This window comes from Ambystoma mexicanum, chromosome 14 (assembly GCF_040938575.1).
Source record: "Ambystoma mexicanum isolate Mex_15411 chromosome 14, UKY_AmexF1_1, whole genome shotgun sequence".
NCBI lineage: Eukaryota > Metazoa > Chordata > Amphibia > Caudata > Ambystomatidae > Ambystoma > Ambystoma mexicanum.
Window position 1 is genome coordinate 39,442,214 of NC_090940.1, and position 26,607 is coordinate 39,468,820.

At 46.1% G+C, this 26,607-nt stretch overlaps 1 protein-coding gene across 7 annotated transcripts in view; it reads left to right on the forward strand.

Moving 5' to 3' along the window:
- The window catches only part of HECTD1 (HECT domain E3 ubiquitin protein ligase 1), a 1,011,111-nt gene that overhangs the window by 273,463 nt on the left and 711,041 nt on the right, over positions 1–26,607 (forward strand). For all 7 annotated transcript variants that reach the window (XM_069638480.1, XM_069638479.1, XM_069638478.1 and 4 more), the window contains one exon: positions 16,726–16,953. In XM_069638480.1, coding sequence (XP_069494581.1) covers positions 16,726–16,953 — 228 coding nt within the window. The remainder of the gene's footprint in view (positions 1–16,725; positions 16,954–26,607) is intronic.

The window sequence follows — 26,607 nt, forward strand, 5'->3', positions numbered from 1 at the left end:
CAGTCCTTATTTGGGCATGCATTCTCCTGCAAAATGCCAAGCTTTCGCAGGCTTCTGCATCCCTTGTGTGTGCCTCCAGGATGGGGGCTGGGATGTCTGTGCCCAATACACATCCTGAGTGTTAGAGAGTCTGGAGTGCTGTGAATGCCTGGGACCACTATGGTCTGTGATTGGTCCACGTATGATATGCCTGTATGTGAGCAGATCTCCCATTGGGTCCTCTTTGTTTTGGCGCGAAGGAGATTCTGGATAAGAGAAGGCGCCAAACACCCATACCATGTCGATCTCTGGAGTTCTCACTGAACGAAGGATAGGATCCAAGTATCCTGAAACTAAGAAGCAGAGTCGAGGAACAGCTGGTGAACCGCTGGAAGGTTTGGCACCCTGAGCTCGCTGTCCTCCTGTGGGACCCCTCTGCATCTCTTCATTCTAGAAGGTCTGTGAAGACGGTTCGAACCATTGGGATAGTGGGACCAACGATTCTCGGCACCTTAATCAAACCCTGCCAGTAAGCTCTCTTGGAAGTGTCCCTGGGCCAATCAGTGGGCTGACCAGTTTACGCAGACTCTTTGCCCTGATACTGCTGCCGTTTTGAGGAGGCCCTCTAAATCCGGTACGTCGCTAGCTCTGTTCACGGCACTCTCTCACCGAATTTCGTACACTTGCCTTTCCCAGGTCTGGAGTAAAGTGAGTGTACCTGAACCGGCGTATACGCGGTTACTGTGTCGCCCAGCCGTGGTGACGAACTTTGCAGGAGCGGAGAAATCGCCACTGCCCCGTTTGGGAATCATCGCTGTATCTCCGCCTTTGAAAGCTGCAGAGCCGCCAAATTGCCTTACTCGAACCTGCAACCGAAGTGGACTCGACTGCCGAAGTTTGGTCCAGAGTGCACTGGGGGTCGGTGAGTAATCGCAACCCTAACCAGTGGCCCCTAGCACCTCCATTCATTTTTACACGAGTGGCCCCTGAGGGCCCCTCTCCTTTCCACTGCTAGTGCAAACTAGCGAACTATTCCCAACTTTTGGAATCAACTCTGCCCTCAAGTGGAGGCCCTCCTTGAATAGTGGGAACCTATTCTTCATCACCTCACTCACCTTCCTGAGCTGCTACAGACCCTTGAAGAGACCCCATTTTGTCCTTCTGCATTACCGCGTGCGCCAGCATTGCATGTACATTTGAGCAATAGGCTGCACTCTTAGGGATTGGACTGCCTATTAGTTAGGAGTGTGTTGGATGCAGAAGGGACTAAAGACTACTTGCACTGCCTGTTTCCTTCCCCCTTTTAGGTTGTGGACCCATTTCGTGCATTAACCCTTTAGACCCCATTGGTCTTGTATATATGTATTTAGATAGAATTGTGTTGGCTTAATAGTATTACTGTGATTTGATTTGTGTGTCGAAACTCAAAGGCCTTGAAATAAATGTATTTGTATTTTTTATATATATATACACCTGACTGGTATAATTTGTAAGTGTCCTTTACTCTGTGTGCTCATTGAGGTCTTTCAGTCACCCTCGCCCCTCCTGAGACCTAGTCTTGACCGACGCCAAGCTACCTTGATTGGTCTGGCTTGTCCAGAAGGTTACCCTGTTCCAAGAAACTAGGCCTTCTGAACCTCTGCCCACCAGGTCAGAGTTCAGAAATGTGTTTTAACAGTGGGGAGCAACACTGCGTCACCTCCAGGTTTTTGACTTGTGGACGCCTCAGGACAGGCATTTTCATTCCAATTACCTGGAACTCCTGGCTCTCAAAGCTTTTCAATCGTCTATCACCAACAGGGCAGTCCGTATTCCTACAGACAATTCTGTGGCAATGTTTTAAATCAACAAGCGGGGTGGCACCAAGTCACCTATCCTTGTGGATCTTGCCATACAAATGTGGGACTGGGCCATCCAACACAATGTCTGGCTCCAGGCTGTACACATCCCAGGTCACATCAATGTGATTGCAGATTCACTCGGTCGTCAGCCAGCCGCCAGTTACGAGTGGGAAATGAACAGCAATGTCCTCAACATTTTCCACCAATGGGGCACTCCAGAGGTTGACGTCTTTACAACTTCTACAAACAGGAAACTTCCTCTTTATGCGTCCAGGGACGGGCTCGGAGCGTCCTACCTGGTGGACGCTCTCGAGATTCCGTGGGACAACATGAAGGCTTACTCCTTCCCTCCATGTTCAGGACTGCATCGAACTGCACTCTTCTGTTCATAGCTCCTTGTTGGCCAGCCAGATTCTGTTTTTCGGAACGACGGCATCTGTCGATTCTTCCCCCGATCAGATTGCTACTGATACTTGACCTTCTTCACCAGAGCGATCACCAGCTACGGCACCCCTCCCCTCAATCGTTCAGCTTAGCGGCCTGGTGCCTGAGTTCAGATCTTTTGCGGGACTTCATTTCTTCAGCCGGTGCGGACTCCTCATCCTCATCTCAAATGGTATTTGTTTGGTCCTCACCACTTCATGCCATAAGCCGTTTGAACCCATGGCTACTACTGATCTTACGTACCTTTCTTGGAAGGTTGCTTTTCTGATTGCAATAACATCACCAAGGCGAGTAAGCAAACGCCAAGCGTTTTCTGTGGAACATCCGTTCCTCATTTTCCACATGGATAACGTTGTGCTTTGCACTCATCCTGCTTTCCTTCCTAATGTGGTTACTGATTTTCATTTGAAGCAGTCTCTTTACCAGTTTTTTTCCCGAACCTGGCATCTGATGCCGAGAGAATGAGCCCTCAAGTTTTATCTCGATAGGACGAGTGAACTCAGAAGCTCCAACTTTTACATTCCCAAAAGGCAAACCAGCTTCCAAAGCATCCATCTCCCACTAGATAACATCATGTGTTGCTGAGGCCCATAAGACTCGATGCCTTCAACCACCAAAAGGCATCCATGCACATCTTGTCTGGTGCAAAGCAGCTGCTATTGCCTTCCAAAAGTATGTCCCTTGGGAGTCCATCGCCAGGGAGGCTACGCCCATCGGCTTTCTGCTAGCATTTCTGCTTAGACCTGAGCTCCAGGGCTGATGCCCAATTTGGTCAGGCTGTGCTGAAGAACGTATTCCAGTAAAAGGATTTTCCATCCCTTTAACTCATTTTCAGGCTGCCCTCTGCCACTTCCTCCACCTCCACATTGGCACACCATCACCTTCCTTTCCCCTCACTCTCTGGCTGGCCTTCCTTGGCCCTCCTACTATCCCCACCTGCGAGGCCAAGAACCTAGATTCCACCTTGATTCCACACTCTCCTTCTCCGCCCACATCGCTGATGTATCAAAAAAGTCAAACATCCAACTGCACCTCTTCAGAGGTGGTATTCCTTTCCTCTCATTCCCCCAGAAGCTCACTGTCTATCAAGCTCTGGTTCTCTCTAAGTTGGACCATTGCAACAGCCTCTTTCTTAATCTACCTGCCTCTACACTCCGCCCTTTACAACTTATCCAGAACAGGACTGCAAGACTTGTCCTAGGCCTCAAGCCCTGAGATCGTATCTCTCCAGCTCTGAAATCTCTCCATTGGCTCCCAGTGAATGCAAGGATTAAATTCAAAATCCTCTGCATTGTCCACAAGGCTTTCTGGGGCCTGGGTCCAACATACCTTCAGCTATCCCTCTGCAAATACCTCCCAACTCGAGCACTCCGCTCTTCTACCTCTAACTCCCTCAAGGTCAGTTGTTTCTGAAAGAAACAAGCTGGGGGTAGATCTGTATTCAGCTGGGGCCTCCCTCTGGAACAGCCTCCCTGCCACTATAAAACTTGGAGAACCATCTCCGGTTCCGGAAGCACCTCAAAACCTTACTCTTTGCTTCTGCCTTCTCCTCTGTTGATTCTACTCACCCACTGCACTTTCAGACCTACCCGGCCTGCTGACATAAACCCAGCACTTGTGACTTGCTGGTTGCACTCCCATTGTTTGTTGCCTTTTTATTTATTATTTTATTTTTGTTTTTTTCTTCTCGCTCCGCACTCTCCTTTTTGTTCCCCCCTTCCATGCACTTATCCCCCCTCCCCCTCTACCCTGCACTTGCACGTTTTCAATGTCACTGGGCCTAGTAAGATCATCGTTTTTGTTCTCCCCTGTTCCCCTTCCCTTGTCGTGCTCTGAAACACTTGTGTATGAGCGCGATAGAAATAAAATATCAATAAAATAAAAAAAATATCATCCACCCGCACTACTTATGGTTGCTGCTTGGGAATCTCCCACAAGTATGAAGGCAAGGGGACAGGACGTAGGAGTATAACAAAGTTACTCACCGTAATGCCTACCTTACTCCTAGTCCAAAGTACCCTTTCCTCCATATGCCCTCCCTCCCCTCTAAAAAGTATCCTCTTTTGTTGTTTAAAGTGTCTCAGACCTGGCGATAGATCAGGATTGAAGGGCGATGCGCAGGGCGGAGCTCAGGAGGGTCGGGTTATGGCCATGTGCGGCGGTCCCGCGTAAAAATAAAGACAAAAATGAAATTTTTGATGCTTTTTAACAATGCCTGGTCCCAAGTATGGAGGACAGGGGACTAGGAGTAAGGGTCACTATGGTGAGAAACTGTTAAAATCCATTGACTTTGGTATAGCTTCTCTCCCCCCACCCCACCTACCCCCCCATACACGCGGGTAGGTAGGTTGTGGCTTGTTAAACATTGCTACTGCTGGGAAAGGCTGATCTAGACTTAATTAGAAGATTTAGTTGTCCTCACATTTTCTGAGAAACTGTTCTAACCTTTTTACTTCCCTTAACCTTTCCTTTCTGCAATTCAGAATCTACAATGTATATTGGTGTGATATATAAATGAAAATACTATCCTTGTTATTGAAGTAAGTCACTTCAGGGTGTAGGAGAAATGTATCGAGCACATTCAAAGATTATTCACTGGCTTTATTAATTCTGAAAAGTAATTTCAAAGTTTATTCGTCTTGTTAAAATCTTTTGCCTTTTTAAAGAACGCTTATTTAAAACTGATTATAAATAACTATTTATAACTGAAACCTTGAGTGTAAGTGTTACTTGGCTACTTGTTTTTTATGGATTTCATTTGTACAGCTCTACAGCTCACAATTACCCCTCTTGAGATGAGCCTGGCTGCTCAGTCGCACTACCAACTTGTGTAGTACAGACCTATACCAAAAGGTGGGTTACCTAATGCCAAGCAAATAAGTCTTGTGGGGAGTGAGGGGGGGGCGCGGGAAGAGTTTGTTTCTTGAATTTGGGGAGACCCGGCTCAAGTCTGAGAGGGGCATGGAGGCTGGTGCTGAGGAAAGAGATCTACCCCCAACACTCTGCTTGGAGAAATGTTAGACCTGCAGAGAATTGGAGCCTGAGTACCGGATGTATTTAGGGAGGGAAAGTTGGATATAGCGCAGTGCCAGACCCCAGAAAGCGCAGTATCTTGAAATTGATCCTTGCAGTCATCGGGAGCCAGTGGAGGGATTTTAGGGCTGGAGAGATGTGGTCCCTAGGTTTGAGGCCATGGATAAGTCTTCCAGTCCTATTCTCGATAAGTTGATGAGGGCAGAGGGAGGAAAAGAAGCAGATCGAACAAGAGGCTGTTGTTAGTAGCCCAGCCTGGAGAGAACCAGAGCTCTGGACACATTGAGTTTCTGGGGGAAGGTGGGAAAAAGGAAAATGCTTCTGAGAAGGTAGAGCTGAAAGTGGGCCTTCTTGGCAAGGACTGCAATAGGAGGTGAGGAGAGAGAGAGAGGGGAGTCGAAGATGACTACAAGGTTTTTTGCCTCATTGGAGCGTGTGAGGAGGGGGCCCAAGGAGGGCGGCCAGAGATTAAGGGGGGGGAATCTTAATGGCATTAACACAGCGATCATTAGCAGCACACCATGCCTGAATAGCAGTCGGACAATCTGGAATGAAGGAGAGGAGGGCAGCTTAAAAGAAAGCTGTATCATCAGCATAACACTGGAAATTAGGAGAGAAGGTGGAGATCAAGTGGGCAGGGGGTGGCAAGGTACATTTTGAAAAGCCACAGTGAGAGGATAATGCCCTGAGTGGACACCACAGGTGTAGAGTGAGGTAGAGGAGAGAAAGGGGCCCATTTGAACCTCGGAGAGAGAAGGGGGGGTTGTCTTCTACCTCATAATTGCCACCTAGTTTCTGTCTTACTCCTACGTCCCGTCCCCTTTCCTCCATACTTATGGAGAGAAAAAGTACATGACAGACTGACTACCCCTCTCTAGAAGTCCTGTGTGGACACAGATTTAGATACAGAGAGACTGCTTACGTATTGTGCAGACTGAATACCTTGTGGGAAAAAATTATTTCAGCTGAATGCAATGTAGCAAAAACATAAATCTCTTTAATGTTAATTCATAAAAACATCTTAAAACTCATTATTGACTTCTACTTGAACCAGTCACTCCTTTCATTCCACTCATACTTTTTACAAAAACGGGGTTCTACAACTTGAATTTTCTTCCAGCATAGTAATTATTCTTAATATGCATGACATAGGAAAATAACTTTTAGTTTTCCTTTAAGGTCGACATATGTTTCGGCCCTTGATGGTGTACCACCGTTGTCTGCGGTGGTCAATAAAACAAATGTTGGGCCATCTTCAGGACATTCATTTTTTCTTAGAAGATTAATTTCGTTCCCCATTCACATAAAGTGCCAGATCTAAAACACAAATTACAAATATATTACAATGTGAAAGTGTTTCCCAGTTTGTTTAAAAGTGATGGCTAGTTTGTTTTATTCTAGACAAGTGCACTGTACCCACCTGTGATCCGCACCATATAGTTGGGACCACTGAGCTGGGACTGCTGGGTGTATAGTTTATCATCTAGTGTCCAGAACCCTACATCAAAGGGAACAGAAGAAGATAAGGACCTAATCAATTGCTTATTTATTACTTGTGTGAAAAAAGTTTCCTTATGCCTGGGGAACTTACGGAGGACACCTGTGTGTAGGTGTATCTTCGATGCCACTCTTAGTTTAGTGACGGTGAGTGGTGGACAGCTTCCCTGATTAGAGGCTCGATCCACTGCTGGTAACTGTGATGATGCCTGTTGACAAACGGCAGGAATACTCCTGTGAGCTTGGGCATTTCGGATGGACTTTTATATAACATTAGATGCCTGCTTTTTCCAAAAATTAGTCGTGCTGCCTTACTGCATCTAACGTAACCAAATAATGGTTATGTTTTCGCGGGATATATCTAAGTCGCCATGTGGAATATCTAACAGCATTTTGCCGTGTAATATTTCTATGGAAGTGTTCTAACTAGTAATTTAGCCCCGACATATTTTGAGGGCTATATGTTGTTGTATGCAAATTAGAGTTCAGACAAAACCATCGGCTTTTTATCTTGTTTTCTAATGGCAGTCGGCTACATGTGCAAAGCATTGCTTATTCTAATTTTAGTTACTGCACAGCTTTTTGTACGAGTGTGAAAAGATTGATTTGCAGCATACGCTGTACATTTCACGCGTGCGCGAGGGCTTACCTGTTTCCGAATCTCCACTCGTTTATAACTTCCTCGCTGCAGTCGGCAAGACGGACGTGGTGTCTTCCATACACGCAACGGAGTGTTGATGGCGCACAGGCCCTTTTGAAGGTCACATACAGGTGTGTGAACGTGAAAAATCACGTGACAGTGTATATGGCGCTTCGGAGCGCGATGCAGTGTGTATGCTACTGCTCGTCTGCTTGTTTAAATATCTAACAAACAGCTGATAGTGCTCTATGTTACCCGTTATGTAATTAAAGTATGACAAAAAATACTAATGGGCACATACTTTATCGGAATAATTACTATGTTATTTGTGGTCCTTTCCATGAATGATGTGGCATTGAAAAGGAACACAATCTTTGAACATATTAACGGGTTGTGGGTCTAAAGGTGAAACATAATGAATGAACACCCACCTGGTGATATCTGTTTCCCTTGCCGTTTTTACTTCCTCAATGGTTAGTGGACACCCAACGTTAAATGGGGCCTAGGTAATGAAAACGCTTTTGTAACAGAGCTTTTTACTCGGACAGGGTGGAATACCTATTAAAGCCAAGGGTGACAGCGAGACCAAATGTCATGGTGCAGCGAAAAAGTGTCAACTAATCAGATTGAATCAAAGGAATGCACTCCACTCCACGGCAATATTTAACCCACTTTTCACTGTATTGAGATTATAAATCCATTTCTGCTCACTTCTGGTGAGGCTCAGATCTCTATTCCCCCTTCTTGGGGATGGTTTAATGACCTAAATAACGCACCATTACAAGTCGGTGCAATGGTGTTGTTTAATAGTGAAATGAGCCACCAGTGGTTTGTTCTCGATTTTGTTGCGAATACAGGATTTATGCTCAAATTCTTTGGCGTATTTGCCTTTTAGTTTTTCCGATGTACACCAAATCGCAGGGGCATTTAATGGTGTACACAACCCATTGGGTTAGGCAATTAGTGAAGTCTTTTAGTTGGACTACCATATTACAGAGGGTGATGTTCTTCATCGTGGCAGTTTGTGCGCAAACAGAAAATTTACCACAACGGTGGTGACCGTCTACAGGAGGTAATCCCCATAGCGAGGTTTGTGATGTTCTCATTGTCCTGGTGTTGGGGTATGTATGTACTAAGGTGTCTTTAATGTTTCGTTGTCTTTTAAATGCAAAACGGGGAACTGAAGGATTAAAATCCTCAGTTTGGATCATTTTCCAATGTTTGCGAATGATCTTTCTCAGATTACTACTGATCGGGCTGTATGTGCTAACGCACGTTATTTTCTCCTCATTATACCGGTGAACCGGTTCCAAGCTGGTTGCTCTATTCGTATGTAATGCTCTTTTATACGCTCTTTGTACAGTGGTTTTGGGGTACCCTCTATCTTTAAGTCTAGATTTGAGTTTTTTCCCATGTTGTTTATACATTTCCACTTGTGTACAATTTCTGCGAATTCGCAGAAATTGGCCATATGGTAGGCCTTCTTTGAGACTTAAGGGGTGAAAACTGTGGTAGTTAAGGAGATAGTTTTTATCCATAGGTTTTCTATATAACACAGTTCCTATGTTACCTTTATATCTCAAGGTCTAGGAAAGGTATCTTGTTAAAGTCCATATGTATTGTGAATTGAATGTGAGGGTTCTGAAGATTTAACCACTTGTGGAACAGTGAAAGTTGGTCAGATGTGCCACTCCAGATCAAAACGATATCATCAATGTACTGTAGCCAGTTTTTGATGAAGATGGAAAATGGATTGATGGGACTGAAAATAAATTGTTGCTCCAGGTCGTCCATGTACAAGTTTGCAAGGTCAGGAGCGAATGTCGCTCCCATACTGGTCCCTTGTAGTTGGTTGTAGAAGTGTTCATTGTACAGGAAGACATTTTCTGTTAGTGCTAGCCTAATGCATTCTAGAATGAATGCAGTTGGAACTTGGTTGAGTGTCGTGGCGCGTTTGTCCAGATATTTGGCCATCACCTTTAAACAGTCATTTTGAGGAATACTGGTGTAGAGACTGACCACATCCAGGGTTACCAAGATGTCTGATGGATTCAACTGGATAGTCTCTAATCTTTTTAACATGCTAGTGGTATCTTTCACATATGATGCCATTTTGGGCACAAAGGGTCTGAGGAACCAGTCAGAGTAGATTGACAGTGGTTCGAGAATGGAATTGATGGCCGCCACAATTGGTCTTCCCGGGGGTAATTTGTCATTTTTGAGAATTTTTGGGAGGACGTAAAAAGCTGGCGTAGTTGGATGTCGGTTAACCAAGAAATCTTTTTCATCAGGATCTATCCAGCCTTCTTCCACTGCATGTTTCATGAGACTTTCTATTTCTTCTTGGAGCCTGGGTGTGGGGTCTCGTGCCAGTTCTTTATAAGCAGTTGTCATTTAGATGTTTCATAACTTCAATTTCATAAGCACCTTTTTCCCACAAGACAATCCCTCCCCCCTTGTCGGCAGGCTTAATTATAAAGGAGTCGTTCAATTGTAGGGTTTTCAATGCTTCTCTTTCAGCTTTAGTCAAATTGTCTTTCGAATTGTTTTTGGTTTTTATCACACCCTGAATTTCATGAGAAATTCTTTGTTCGAATGCTACAATAGCTGGACTCACCATTGCATTTGTAGGTATACATTTAGGAGTTTTAAGATCTGTAATCGTCAGTTCTTTCCTCGACGGCGTTGAGTTTCTGAAGAAATATTTTAGGCGTATTGTTCTGTAGAACTTTTGTAGTTCTACTTCTGTTTCAAAGGGTCTGGCTCTCATAGTTGGAACAAAGGACAATCCTTTGGAGAGAACACTTATCTCGGTTTTAGAGAAGACATAGGAAGTTAGATTGTAGATTGGGACTACCAGGTTTGTGGAGGAGGCCACTGCCAGTTCCTCGTCTGCATCCTGTCAGGGCCCGGCTTGACTGAATTCCACAGGAGCTGATGCTGGCCCCACAGACCGTCACCAGGAGTTCACCTCTCAACCCTTAAGTATAAGCTGAGCTGAGAACCCCAAGAAAGGGAAAGGGGAATTTTGAGAAAATAACAACGGAGACACTGCAGCCCTGCAACCTTCTGGTAGGCTCTGGTATCTGTAGTAAACAAATACACTTGGTTACTTATATATTAATATAAACTTCTTTTCTAAAATTATTTTAAAATAAACTCTTAACTTCTTTACTTCTTAAACCTCTGTATAAGACTTAGATGTTAATTATCTGTATGGAATATCTTGTAAACATTTATCATGCTTAGTGCATATAGTCTAGGATTCTAGGAGACTTGAATGGCTTTAAAGTAATGACCCTTGCAAGCACCTTACAGACTTAGATATTCTTATTTGCTTTTTAAGTTCATTTAACTCTATGAAATTTGAATTTTAAATGCTTTTGTGAAATGCAGTATTTCTTTGAAGAATTGAATTCCTTTTGCATAAAGATGACATTAAATAGAAACTCAAACTTTCTTAAATGCTGCTCTCCTTCTGCGTGTGAACCTTTTCTTTTTTACACATACGAATGCATAGTTTCTTTCTTGACATGCGTTTGCGATAAACACGCAAAATCACAAGACGTGAAAAATTGTCCTCGCATATAAAATTCACATGCGCATATTATTAATATATACGCACGTGTGAAAACAAGTGTACGCGCGCTAAAAAAACAACTTGCGCTAAGTAAAATGGACTTGCACTCTATCGCTACCGAACACACGCAGTTATACGCAACGTCCCTCACATAAAAATTGTACACACATTCAAAACAACTCGCGCTTAGTTAAAAAATGGACTCGCGATCTATCGCAACCCAACACACGCTTTCTTACGCAACGTCTCTCACGTTAAAAATGTGCACAGGCTCAAAAACCACTTGCGCTATTCATTTGGACACGCACTCTATCGCTCAGAATACCCGCGCGCTCCCATAATGTTACTGACGTCACGCGGACTCGCGCACACGTTTAAACAGTCTTGAAATACTTTTCATGCAGTAAACAACTTTAAAACTTGAGCGCACAGTCTTCACACGTGTTTCCTTATAGTAATACAACTGTAAAACGTCTTTTCACTCAGTAAACTTTAAAACTCGTTAATCTTTAAGTTTTCTTATGAAAGATGAAAGTTCACTGTGAAAATCTTTTAGCTTTTAAAAAGAAGGATCCCACCTGATGTCTTCTAGTTCACTCTGGCTCAGCAAACGATTTTCTTACTTCTTTGGTAAATCTTCTGAACTCTAAAAGGCCTTACTTAAGGAGCTTAACTAATGTACAACCAGCCACTGAATTACTATGGATGAAAGGCAGTTTAGAATCTTGCTCACCTCCCAAGAATCCAACCCATTATCCTATCCACCAATCAGACAAACCAAACATACTATTGTTCCTTAAACCAATCAGATTAAGTTTCTTTCTCTCCATCTTGACTTGGGAAACCACAATGTTAATTCTATGTACAACTCTTCCTGATTACTACTCCAGCCAGCCCTGACACAGCCGAGGAGGGCCTTGGTGTTTGTTCCGGCCGCGTTTCCCCTGTCCCTGAGAAAATTGGGGTGGTGGACCTGTAAATCCTTGCTGACCTGTATCTGACCCACTGCTAGTTGATGCTTTTGATGAATTAGAAAAATTCACGAACTGTCTTCTTCTATTCCCAGTGTTGTATGGTCTCCCCTGATTAGCATTTTGTATATCATCATATTAAGTCTCTATGAGGTAGGGGTATGTTGTAGTCTCTTTGTATTGTTCTACTTCTTTCTTTAGCTTCCAAATTTTCTTATCTAGAGTCAATTGCTTAAATTTAATCATTTCGTCCTCAATTTTCTCTAGGGTTTCTTTAATGTCCTTGATTGTATTATCTTGTTTGATTTTGCCCTCTAGGGTTTCTATTTCAATGCTCTGTATGCCTGCTTCATCTTCCGCAGTGTCTATAATGAGAATTAGTAGAGCTCTTGAGGATTCACGCCTCAATTTCAAGAAGTCGCATCTGACACCTTCCCAACAGCTCCAGTACATCTGGGCTGTGTTGGGCACTTCCTTGGGGAAGTGCTCGCCTCCCAATGTAAGGGCTCATCACATTGTGCAGGTGGTGAACAGGTTTCAACATGCCCAGTCTCCCGGCTTTCGAATTCTTAAGGTTGCTCGGCCTCATGGCATCCTGCATTTTTCTGGTGTCAGAAGCCAGGCTGAGGATGAGATCCCTGCAATGGGTCCTCAAGATGCAGTGGCCGCAGTTCTCGGGCAAGATGTCTGATCCCGTTCAGATTCCACTCTCGTTCTCCCAGGATCTTCTGTGGTGGGCCAACGAGGGGAACCTGATGAAGGGGGAACCGTTTTGGCAACCATGGCCGGAGGTGACTGTAGTGATGGACGCTTCCTTCACAGGATGGGGGAGCTCATGCGAACGCCGGCGGCCGTTGGTCTCCACACTCCACATCATCCTGTTAGAGCTGAGGGCAATCAGGCTGTCCCTGAAGGCTTTTCTGCCATCTGTGCGGGGGAAGACAGTTCTGATCATGATGGACAACACAGTGGCCATGCATTACCCCAACAAAGAACGGGGTGGGTGGGATAGGGTCAATCCCGTTGTGCAGAGAGGCAATGCAGCTCTGGTTCTGGGCAATTCAGCAGGAAATTTCACTCTCGGCAGTTCATCTGGCTGGAGAAGACAATGCGGCGGCGGACGCTCTGAGCAGGCAGAGCACGATCTCTCATGAGTGGGAGTTGGCTCAGGAAATCTTTCTGGAGATCTTTGCCCTTTGGGGAACCCCACAAGTGGATCTCTTTGCCACCAGTGCCAACCATTATTGCGAGAGATTCTGCTCTAGGGAATTTCCTCCAAGAGGAGCCTTAGGAGATGCATTTGTGGTGGATTGGTCATTCCCACTGCTACACACGTTTCCTCCAGTCCCTGTCATTCCTCAAGTATTACGGAGGTTCCAGAGGTTCGGATCCCACATGATCCTCATTGCTCCGGATTGGTCCATGAGAGCGTGGTACCCGGACCTTCTAGAAATGCCCATCTGCCCTCCACGCTGCCTTCCCTACCGAGGGGATTTGCTCTCTCTCGCGGGGAGGCGAGGTCCCTCAACCTTCACACTTAATATCTGAAAGGTTGAGGTCTAAGGATTGGGACCTCCCGGATGATGTGATGGAGGTGTTGCTTTCGGCCAGGCAGCCAGCAACCAAATCCCGGTACCGTTGGCGTAAGTTCTGCAACTGGTGCAGGGGACTAAATGTTGATCATTTTCAGTGTTCCATTCCCATGGTTTTGTCTTTCTTTCTTTCTTTGGCCCACAGGGGCCTTCAAGTGGGTACCACTAAAGGTTGCCGGTTGGGCCATCTATCTTCAAGCGCTCGTCTGAAGAATGTTCTTACTTTAAGATTCCTTTGGCTTCACAATTTCTTAAAGGCCTCACTAATGTGTTTCCGCCGTCCCCAGGTGCCGCTTTGGGATCTGAATTTGGTTTTGAAATTCCTTATGGGTGTTCTGTTTGAGCCTTTGCACTCTTGTCCTTTGAGGTTATTCTCTCTCGAGACGGTGTTCTTGGTTGTGGTTCCTTCCGCTCGCCAAGTGAGTGAATTGCTGTCCACCCTTACTACCAAAGGTAGTGTCTGAATTTCATTTGAGCCAGAAAGTGGTTCCTCCTTCTTTCTATCCTCCTCATCCTGAGAAGGATGAGGAACGACTCCATAGGTTGGATCCTAGGAGAGCTCTCAGCTTTTATATATCTAGGATGTCCAGGGTCAAAGTGGACCATCCACTCTTTGTGGGGCATGCTGGTCACCGATTGGGCCAGGCTGTTACAAAACAGACCTTGTCCAGGTGGATCATCCTTCCCATTTTGGAATGTTACCGTTTGGTGGGTAAGAACCCCCCTGATGAGTTGCAAGCTCATTCCACTAGGGGCGTGGCTACTTCCACGACCCTGCAGAGGGGAGTACCTATTCAGAACATTTGTGATGCAGCTACGTGGGCTTCTATCCACACCTTTGTTACACATTACTCCCTTGATACACTTCATGGTCAAGATATGGCCTTTAGTAAGGCGGTTCTTTATTCTGCCATCTGATTGGGTACTCTCAATTCTTTTCTCTCCTCCATTTACTGGTACTGCTTTGGGAGTCTGTCAAAGATGTGGAATACGTTGGAGGACACAATCCATTCGAAGAACAAGTTACTTACCAACGGGTAACTTTCTTTCGATTGGATGTTCCTCCTACGTATTCCACATCGCCCTCCCAGCGTGCCCCTCTGGAGAATTTCCTATGCGATTGCAGCTTTCGTTTCCGCAAGGCTATGTGCAGTCAAGCAGGCATTGGATATGTGCATGTCACACGTTATGGGGGAAAGAATATAAACTGAGGCTACGGGCACCGTGCATCCTATTTATCATATCCGGTGACGTCGCCCTCGATTGAGGCCTTTGTGGGACATCGACCCGATGCCATCGACGCAGGACGCCCTCTGCCAAAAAAGTTTCCAAACTACACAGCTGTGGACATTACATGTCAAAGATGTGTAATACGTTGGAGGAACATCTTGGCGAAAGAACGTAAACAGTTGGTAAGTAACTTGTTCTTCTACGCTCCAGAGGCTCTCTGGTACTCGCTTGTCGTCGGAGACCGCCTCAGCTGGGGGAAAGGTTTCAAAATGTACCGTTGCTGCCGTGCTACCTCTGCAATTGGAATTCCTAGATGAAGAGACCCTCTCAGGACCGGCAACTGGACGACCTCGCACAGTGTTCATGGCATCTGCTCTCCTCCAGTTTCTACTTGGGCTGCAACATGGAGAGTCAATGGCTACTCCACCTCCTGCTGCTTATCTTCTCCTTTCTTGTAGCATGCACCTGAGGGGGTGGTGCTTTTTAAGCCTCCCAGTCTCCCTCAGGCGTAGGTAATTTTCACTAATTTACTGCACTTTGCAGTTTCATGCCTCTGCAACCCTCTTCTTCGTCCCTGTACTTAGGGAATTGTGGGTCTTGGAGTCCAAATTGTCAATCAGTTTTTCTTATGGGAATATTAATATAACCTTCCTTTCTTCCTTTGATTACATTCCCCAAAGTACTATTCTAATGATTTAATGAAAGATGTAGCTTTACAGAGGAATAGAGATCTTCATGGCCTAAATTGTGAATATGTAAAGACTCACGTTCCCTATTGCTTTGGGAGTCATGGGAGCTTTCACCTCAGTTTCCTTGGTTTTACAAGGGTTTTTATTTCTCCCAATGCATAGGAGGTTAGGAATATTTTCACCTACCTTAAGATGGTCAGCTTGGGAAGTTAAAAACTGACAGCAAGCCATTACATATTTTGGCATCGCAGATATTTCTTCGTGAGAGGAAGACAAATATTGTGTCTCAGCTAACAGTACTCCTGTTCCCCTGGGGCCCTTTACCCAGCTGATCCTCCTGGCGAATGCCACCACCAGGGTCAGGATCTGGAAGCATCTGCCTTTCCCTGGCCATCTGGGAGGAGACTTTGGACAGGGCCTTAGTGAGGACTCTGCAGGATTCATCACATTGACAACATTTGTATTGATTGTCTGGAAATAGTCCACACATTTTGGATGTTGTATTCTTAGCAGTGTATCAACAGTACACTCACTGCGCTTGGACATTGCATACTAACCATGCACTGAAGCAACCGGAGGAAGAATTGCATTTGGTGTTTCAGAATAGCGTTCTAGATGCACATTGCAAGCCCTTGATTCTGTAGTTATTTAACTAATTGGTATAGAAACATTTTTCTTTATTTTGTTGGTGTTTTGTATCACACTTTGTGCAGAGTGGACCGTTTCAAAGTGATAGTAAGAGAGGCAGGGTGGTAAACGCATATGGGGGGGGGAATAGCTTCTACTGCAGTGAAAGATGCCTCCCGCAGTCTCTTCCACAAACTATGAAAACGCAAAGCTGAGCCAGACATTAATCACAATGTGCTGAATGACTGAAGGCTGGGTGACCATGCATGGCCAGTTGTGGCAGCCCGATGACATTGATTAGGGAGTGTTGTAGCGGAGAGCCATGCCACCAGGGAAGGAGCAGGTGAAAAGATTTGTATACATTTGTCAAGGTTGAGATCCCTAAAAAGACGTTTAGCAAGGGGGATGCTTGACGAACATGAAGGACTGCCTTTCAGGCATAACTGAACTGTTTCACATATACAGCAATTTTCCCAGTGTCTGTTCTGTATACACTCTTGGGTTCCGTGGACGGTACAATAGTTGGTAGTTCCATGGTTCCAGACCCATAAGTGTTCTAGTGTTTGATTGTGCCTTTCTTGTTCACCTTTTCTTTCTTGTAGGTGCTTGAGCTGATTTGCACCCGAGAATCTGGTGCAGTGTTCGAAGCTGGTGGCTTAAATTGCGTTCTCACCTTCATCCGGGACAGCGGACACCTGGTGCACAAGGACACGCTGCACTCAGCCATGTCTGTCGTGTCCAGGCTGTGCGGCAAGATGGAGCCTCAGGATTCTTCTCTTGAAGTCTGTGTGGAGTCACTGTCTAGCTTATTGAAGCACGAGGACCATCAGGTGAGCAGCATGTTGACAGGTAGCTCCTTGGGCTGGTAGACACAGCTTGGCTTGTAATTGCCACTGTAAATCTTAGCCGTTTGGCACTTTTTATGAACTACTATGGAATACCAATTTCCATTTTGACACTTTTTATGGGTTTGTGGAAACATCCTACACCTGAAGAAGGGTATTCTCCATAGGGTGCTTCTGAAAGGAATGCTGCTGCCACTTAGTGCTAAAAGAACCAAAATCGTACCAAATGAAAGTTGAAGAGAGTCCAAAGACACTATGAATTCTTTTTTCACAGAAAAGGCCTTTGAAAGTACTGTTTAAATTGTGGAATATTTGCATTGTCAATGCCCACACAACTCTTAATGTACTGCACATTTGTCTTGTGTGTGATGTGTGCCATTTTGGTGGCCTTTTACTGAATTATGGATGAACAATGTGCAGGCATGGCTAGTTGGAGGAGAGTGAAAGGCTAGTTGTGAAATGTTATGTTTTGAAGAGTGCAAGTCTGAAGAGACAGTTTTCTATTTGCCTGTATGGTTCTAGGATATTCTGGTGAGGACAGTTGGTGTTCCTGTATCTAGTGGAGTGACCCAGGTGCAGGTATCCAGCTTGATTACATACCAACGTTGTCTGGCTGGGTAACACCAGGTGATCTGGGGATTGTGTGGTGGGTTGGTTGACATGGTGCAGAATTGTGCAGTTGAGCTCGAGTTCCTAAGTGCTAGTTGCTTGTTATGGTGAGGGTGGACAGTTGGTGAGGGATGTTAGGATGCTCAAGTTGGGCTGCTTAACAAGCCATATGGTCCCACCTATCCTTGGTTTATTCTTGCTACTCATAGGGGGAGGCGCTTTTAGCTGCAGTGTGGTTAACCTGTCCCATTGTGATGTACATGATAGTCAGCTAGCAGTGGTGAAATGTTCTGAATTGAGGGTAGGTGCTGTCCGGTCCTGTAGTCGTTGGTCCGCAGAAGCTGCTGAACCCCACAGTCTCCCAAGAAGGTGTGAGCAACAACTGATCAAACTTACAGCTGAAGTTCCAACCCTCTCAAGGGAAAGTGGAAAAAAAGGCACAGATCTCCATCTTTTTTCAGGCATCAATCTGCAGGAAAAAAAGAATAATCAATTGTTACTCAACTCTTCTATGCCCCTTGCATACCTTCAAACCCCCACAGAGATTTCTCATACCTGTGCATCCTCTGCTACTTGCTTAGAGGATCATCAATTTGCAGTGTTGACTTTTCAGTCCTAATTCTTATTTTAACTCTGAAAGGATTACCATCACAGTTCAGAAAGTCTTTAAGAATGGTTTTCATCCAGGTAAACTATTTTAATTTCCTTTGAGTGAACAGTTAGTTCAAGGTTTTTCACCAGGCTGTAGCCTTCCAAAGTGTCTCAAAAACCGTGCTAACTTGACTCCTCTGTACTTAATGCAACCTTGAAAAGGTACTGAGCCACTTCAAGGCATTCCCTAAATGCTCCTTTCAAATGACAGTTCAGACTTTATGCTTGTGAGTCTATTTGGTAATTGTTGCAGCACACTCCTTATTGAATTTCCTTTTACTTGAAGACACAAACTCCAACCTTCACTGAGCTATGCAAATCCTTAAATATATTTTAACTTGGCGACTTCTTCTTTCACCTCAGTCCCACTTTCAGCTCATTTAAGAATGGGTGCATTCCTACGCAATCAAATCAAAACGTCTTTCATTTCAACAAGTTAAAGCAGACACTACTATTACGAAGATTGCGCACACGCGTGGGAATCCTAAAGCCGGACCTTACAGGACTGGTGATTATTGCGCATCCGTTAAGTGAACTCTTAGTGCCAACGTACACTTAACTACGAAGCACATGCACGTTGAATTTCTATGCCGGACTGCTATATTAAAGCTATTGCGCATATGTCTTAGATTTTGTCATTACTTTGCGCAAGCACACAACAATCACGTAACTCTAAATTACACCAAAAGACTAGTCCCTATACATGCGCCCTCAATACGGACAGTGCCAGTGACTCAAAACGAAACCTGACTTACATGAAAAGCAAACGGAAAAACCTCAGCTAAACAATAAGTTAACGTTCCTAAATACAAATAGAATTCTCTGAAAATGTTGAGACAAACATGCTTGTGGAAATATTCTTTCAATAGTTTAAAGTTAGACAGTCATACATTTTCTTCAGAGGACTTTACCTAGCTAAATAACTAAGCTTAAAACCGCAGTTCATATTCCATATGAGTTTTTAAAGACTGTCTCAGATTATTCCACTTGCTAGGAATATTTCTCCACAATTTAACGCTCCCACCGGATGCTACTGGTTGTTCTGTCCCACGCAGGAGTAGCTCTGAATCTTCAAGTGGGGGAGTCAGAAAAACTTATTTTACTGTATTAAATTACTTCTAAATAGGAGAACTTAATATACAGGAAATTCCTGGAACAGACTGGACGATGAAAGGCAGTTTATAATGTTGCCATGTCCACCAGGTGACTACCTGGACCAATCGGCTCCCTGCCCCTCTCCTCCATGTTGGATTGGGTTATTACTCTCACTCTGAAACATAGTAGTTAAGGCAAATAACACTCCTCCAAATAACAAATTCAAAGCTGAACTCCAAGCTGCACTCTCCCTCTCCCATTCATCCACATCCACGACTGATACAGACCTGACGGGTACCTCCCTACCATAGTTGTCACTTAGGTGCAGTCCATTGCTGGAGTAGAGTTTGAGGTGTTAGCCTGGGCGTAAGGCTATGTATGGTCCCAGGTCTGCTGTGGAAGACGGATGGACGAGTCCAACTTGATGTGGCCAACCTCTGAAGTGAGAATATCTGCTGTATTGCCTTTGTTGCAACTGGTGAAAAACAAGTTGGAAGTGTTTTCTGAAGGTCTGATGTCACCCTATGTGCAGAGTCAATTGGGTATAGGGTGTGACTGAGAAAGAAGTCTTTGTTGAAGCATCTGACTGTTATTACAGCCACTTCAAGATTGAAGCTTTCCGGTGTATAGTTTTACTTCTTTGAAGTGGTTACTGCGCCCCTGCCATGTGAGCTACTGAAGTTTCTGCAGTACCTGGTTGACGTGTTTCCATCTTTATGGTGTAAAGGTGTCTGAATGTGGTTTGTTGTACTGTTGGTGCAGCACTCTGGGAGTTTTATGATATAGACTGCTAGGTTTCTATGTGAGATGTCCAGGCATGGCATGATGCATGATTCTGAAATGGAAGAACCAGTTTGTGATTAACTCTGTAACCTATGGTTCTATGGGGAGGGCATTCTATTGGAGAAATGGAACGCTTTTGATCGTCAACATAGTCTGAGCTTGGGCTCCCTTTTTTTCCAGCCATGGAATAGTTGTGGGATTTTTAATTTTGTGTGTGATGAACGCACTTTTTCAGTTTTTGGTGGGTTGAGTTTCATTGGTCTACGGAAATCTAGAAGTCTATTTGTGAGCAGCTTTTGCTGGATCAGATAGTTTTTTTGGTTGACGTCACTATTGAGCATTGAGACTCTCTTAAGGCCCTGCCTCATGCACAGGGTCACCATGGAGGCCTTCTCTGTGGTCATTGGGAGCATGCATACAATGATGCTTTTCTCACTTGCTTAAATCTGTCTGGATTTCTCTTGTGTTGGCCTAATTCAATGTGTAGCTGTCATAGGTTGACCTCACCTACAGAGTCATTGTATTCCTGGTGCTGTCATAGGTGTCTGCAGGGTGAACGTTTCTTCCTCTTTCTGCCTGCATCTGTCATATTTCTCCCCCTCTCTGCTCCCCTCACCACTCCTTGCTCCTGGAGTAATCATTTCCATCTCCTCCCTAGCCAAGCCTTTCCCAAGATTGCCACCCACATTCTCGGCCATTCGGCCTCTGAAGCGTGAGTCAATTGAGGCTTTCGCTACCACCTTGTCCCCCCCCCCGCACCCTCCCACCACAAACTGACTCACACCCTGAAACAGCCCTGTCCCTACTCTACTCCTCTATTTCAGCTACTCTTGATAATCTTTCCCCAGTCATGAGGATCTGTTTGAAGTCCAAAGCCAAGTCTAATTCCTGGTATAACTCTGACCTAGCTACACTTAAACGCAAGTGTAGGGCGGCCGAGAGGAAATGTAGGGCTTCCTGCTCATCCTCTGACAAACAGGCCTGACACCTGCTCCAAAGGCAATCCTGTCTCGCTGTACGTTCAAGAAGAGGCCACATTCAAGCCTGCGTCTCTGCAGCATCGAACAACGCGGCTGAACTGTTTAAAAACTGCAAGGAGCTGGCCAACCCATCTGCAGTCTCCACCTACCCCCCACCCCCCCTCGCCTTCTCTCCTCCCAGGCTCTTTACTCTCTGTTCCGGCTTGCCAACCCTCCCTCAGCAACCCCCCTCCCCCTCCCTCTTTCTCCTCCTTTCCTCTTTTCTCCCCAGATAAGGTTGCTAGACAAGTCTGATCTATGAAAGCCTCATCAGAACAGGTTCATCCCTGTTCCTCTAAAACCATTAAGGACCATATTGAAACCCTTGCTCCGGCCCTTGCTGATTACTGTAACCATTCTTTGAATGGATTGTGTCCTCCCCTCTATTCCTCATCTTGTGATATTAGTTATCGCCAGCTTCGTTGCTTCAGATTTTTTTTCCGGCAGAGGGCGCTGTGCTCGGTCGTGGTGTCGATTGTCCCTCGACGAACTCCGTACCGTGTCGACGTCACTGTTGGTATAAATAGTTCGAGCCGCGCCCGTTGGCTTCAGTTCCGTTTTTCCGATTGCTTCGCTCTCGAACGGCGCGTTTCCACATTTTCTGTTAGAAAATGTCATCATCTACTGCTTCTACACCCAAGACTGGGTTTAGGAAGTTTATTGACTGTGGTTCGAAGATGTCAATTAACGATCCTCACCGCATCTGTCTTTGGTGCCTGGGTTCAGATCATCGAACCGGCGACTGTGGCTCCTGTCAGTCGATGACTGAGAAGGCCCTTCGTGAGAGGAAAGGTAAACCAGCGGTGGGGCGGGAGGCTTCAAAGGCCACTTCGAAGGCCTTGTTGAAAAGACATATAAAAAATCGTCCGAATCAAAAGAATTGGAACGTCACAAAAAACACTCTTAGAGATCCCGATCTCGTAGTAGATCGAGGCGATCTTCATCTTCTAAAAAAGTTAAAAGGAGACATAGACCTCCTTCATCCTCCCATACATAAACCGAATTGGTTCGATGCCCTAATAAATTGTATTGCCCAAGCAAATGGGAGGACTTAAGAGAAAGATGATGGAGGTCTTTGAGAATGTGACCTCGACCCCCTCAATTAAAACCCTAAAGAGCCAGACCCCGGTCGCTCCATTGGACGACACAGGGAAGTCGGGAACTACTGCGGTAAGACCCAGTAGTATGGGTGAAACCCGTAAAACTTGAGTCGACAAATCGTCGAGGAATCCTAAAAGTGTTTCCCCGACACCACATAAACAGAAGTTGTCAAACATCCGCAACTTCGTCGACGCCATCGGTGCCGACCGCTTCGACATCAAAGCCTAAAGCGTCTTCGATGCCTTTGTCGAAGACTTCATCGGGGTCGTCGAAGATTCCCTCGACACCTTTGAAGAATCCTTCCATTCCTTTGCCGAAAATTTAGGTGGAAGAGGAGATTCACGCCATTACCAAAATCAGACTTTAAGTCTGTCTTCGATTTTTGAAGAAACTGGCTCTGAGGATGAGTAAATCTCTGCTTTATGGAGTGCAATATGGTACTAGACGAGTTCCAGAGGAACTTATAGACCCAGAATCTAAAATGAGAGACCTCTGCAAGACTCTGCATTCTGCTAGTGGCATTGACACGTCACCTGAGCTAGAGTTTGCAAGACCTGACCCTGCAGAACATGCAGATTCAGGGTACAGGAGTTTAATGAACAGAGTGGTAGAATATATGGGCTTGGGTAGAGCCTCACCCACTTTTGAACAGGACGATATGACGGACATTATTGTTCGGGGCCCCCAGAAGGATCCAGTTCTCCCCTTCCATAGGGCGCTTCAGAGAACAGTGAAAAAGAAGTGGGAAACCCCTGACAACATTGCTGCGGTAAACAGCAATTTTCCTAAGAAGTATAAGATCTTCTACTTCTGATCCCGAGTATCTGAATAGACATCCCACTCCAGAAAGTCTGGTTATTCAGGCTGCAACTACCTCGAGACAAACTGCATATCCAACCATACCTCGGATAGAGAGGATAAGCAGGTTGATGCTTGTGCCCGTAAAGTTTTTACTTCGGGTAGCATGGCTTTAAAGTCAACCAATGCCCCCTGTACCCTAGCCAGCTTCACACATACCCTGTGGGAATGCATTTCGGCGGTGGCTGAACATATTCCAAAAGGCTAGGAAAGGGAAGGCTTCCTGAATATTGTCAAAGACTGCAAGGAGGCAATGGGGGAATGTCTCCAATCTGGATTGGATACTGCTAAAAGTATCAGCAGATCCATTGCTTCAAGCAAAGTGCTACGCAGATTTGTGTGGTTGAGAAAGTTGGGTTTTGCACCAGATGTGCAGGTCAGGCTTCTCAACATGCCTTTTTATGGCTCATGGCTGTTTGGTAGTAAGGCCGAGGAGAGCCTAGAAAAACTACAGACCTCAAAACCGGCAGCTAAATTCCTTAGGGCCTCCATGCGACAGCCTCAGAAACCCTATTCATGCTCCTCTTCCTGGAGGGGTCATCCTTTTCGGTACTACTCTTCTTTTGGTAGAGGAAGAGGATAGGCTTTTCAAAGGGCCAAAAGAAATGTCACTCGTGGTGGACGAGGAAAGACTACAAAGCCATCTTTAGGGACGGCATCTTTACCCTCAGCCGCTCCTGCAGCCGCCTTCAAATCACTCTGAGGCCTTATCATACAAAACACCAGTGGGAGGCAGAATCTCTCGGCATCTGAAAGAATGCCGGGGCATTACTTCAGATGCTTGGGCACTGGAAACAGTAGTTCTCCAGCATTGGATCTTTCATGGATTTACATGCTTAGAATATTCCCCGTCGACAGACTGGGAACCCTCGGTACGCTTATAAAGCCGTTTCCCATAGGACACAAAATCTACGTCGTTTTTTGGGGCTGCCCACGCATGCCCCACTAGGACGTAGCGGTATAAATACCCCACCCCTGCGGCTCCCTTCAGATTTCAACCGTCTCCAAAGTAGTGGGAGCACCTTGTGTAGTCTACTATTTTGTTTAGGTTGTGCTGTTGGAGTTTTCTCCTGATGTCAGGAAAAGCGCTGTTTCGCCCGTGCGTTACGTGCGGGTTGAAGGTGTACGAGGGGAACGGACATATGGATTGCATATATTGTCTACACCCTCATCATTTGGCAGACAAGTGCGACATATGTAAGAGCTTCTCCCAGAAGACTCTTAAAGATCGAAGTCGAAGACTAGTGGCATGGTTAAACGATGGAGCGGGGGCATACCCGCCTTCGGAGGTGGGCTCCACGCGCAGCGTGGCCTCAGTGTCAAAATCTTCAGGGGCCCTGCGCCGCTCGACGACATCGGAACCCCCGGTGAAGAAATCACGACCGGCGGAGAAGGAATCACCGAGAAGCCATTCTAAGGAGTCTTCGTCGAAGAAAGCCTAGTCATCCTCATCTTCGACGACGAAAGACCGAAAACAAAAATCGAAATCCTCCTCGGGCGATCATCATAGATCGACCTCGAGTCGAGATGCAGAGAAGCGTAGGTCGAGTTCAGTAAAGGCGGGAACGCCTGAAGGACCTACACGACCACCACCGTCGTCGACGGCAGGGCAGTCGTCGACCACTTCTCTGCCACTGACACAATTGGTCTCAACCGTTCTTGGGCCGCAGACGGTGACGACGACGGGGCCAGCTTTAGCCTCGTCGACGGAGATCCCGCAAGACCCAGTTTTGCCGGAGACCCTACTGCAGCAAGAGGCTTTGTCGGTGTCCTCAGGAGATGAGGATGTGAGAGTAGCTGGCCCTGCGGACCTTGGGTTATGAGAGATTACCACGCCTCTATCCGGGAGCATTCCGGGGTCTACCCCTCTTCTCAATCCGCAGTCACTCTTGTCGCTGGAGGTTTTATCCACGTTACAAATGTTGCTGAAGACACTGGACGAGAGACTACCTCAAGCAACTCCGGCCAGGTTGGCTATCGACAAACCGGGCCCGTCTCGTCGGCCACCTCCGTCAACCCCCAGGGCAGTGCCAGCGGGTGGAGACCTCTCAGCTCCACGCCACGAGGAAGGAGAGCTGATAGATTCGGACTCGGACAGTAGAGCCTTATCGGATGTCTCACTTTCCCCCTCCAGGGATCCAACCTGGGAGTCTGAAGCGGAATTAGAAACCCGAGAAGCCCGGCTCAGCCGTCTCCCCCGGACGACATTGGTTCATTTCACACCATGATGGCCAAGGCTTGTACAGAATTCGGGTTGGCCCAGGAAGAGGAGAAAAAGGACCGTTTTTTCTTTTCGACCACCTGGGAAAGAGAAGGTCAATGTTTTCAGTACCCATCCTGGATCATGTGTGGCAGGAGGGATTACAGACCATGCGCCACCCTTTCTCCGAACCGGCAATAAAAGGTCGCCTGGAGAAACAATTTAAGGCCCCAGAAGCTACCTACAAGTGTCTGTCCTCCCAACCAACCCCTGACTCGGTGGTGTCGGCAGCGGCGGCGAGAAAGGCGAGGGCCCAGCACATTTGCACGACCCCCCAGGAAAGTGAAGCCAGAACAGGATGCCTTTGGCAAAAAAGTGCTGTCGGTAGGTGCAACCACAGTGAAAGCGGTCAATTCTCTGGCCACATTAGCCAGATACGACAGGGAGATGTGGCACCGACTGGCTCCTATGCTGGAGCATCTTCCGGAAGAACATCGTAAGGCGGCGAGGTTACTGGTCAGGGAAGGTGAAGAGGCCTCCAATCATGCCATAAACATCGCGGTGGACCTCGCGGAATCGGGGTTTAAGCAGGTGAAATAACGGTGTGGTTCTCCGAAGGCAAGCATGGCTGAAATGCACCAACTTTAGACCAGAGGTGCAATACAATGTGCTGGTTATGCCTTTTGAGGGAGACCTTCTGTTCGGCGAGAATGTGGACGAGGCCCTGAAGGCCATGAAAGAGGACTCGGACACGGCACGTTCCTTGGGGGCCCTCCAAAGTGGTCGAAGTTTCAGGTCTTTTCGTCCCTTTAGGGGAGCATTGGGAAACTCCAGATTCTCAGCATCGAGAGACAGATCCTTCAGTAGGCCAGCTTACCCCTCCCAGGGATACAGACGGGCTTCTCAAGCGGCAAAACGACGCCGAGACTACCAGGCCCCCAAGAAGAGAACAGGTTACTCGTCGACGAGAGATAAGCAGACCAAGGACCAGCAATGACAGGCATCAGAACGTTCTGGGAGGCAGGGTATCGTGCTACATCAACGAATGGGAGCAAATAACGGATCACTGGGTGTTGGACACTGTAAGATGAGGACATTCCCTGCAATTCAAAAGCAACCCTCCACACATTCGACCGGCGTTTGTAGCTCAACCCCATCTGAGCGCGTTGCAGCAGGAAGTAGCACTTATGCTACAAAAAGGTGCTATAGAATTGGTTACGTCGTCGCAGAGGGGTCAAGGGGTTTATTCCCGATACTTTGTGGTGAAAAAACCAAATGGAAAGTGGCGTCCCATTCTAGACCTGCGCGATCTTAACAAGACAT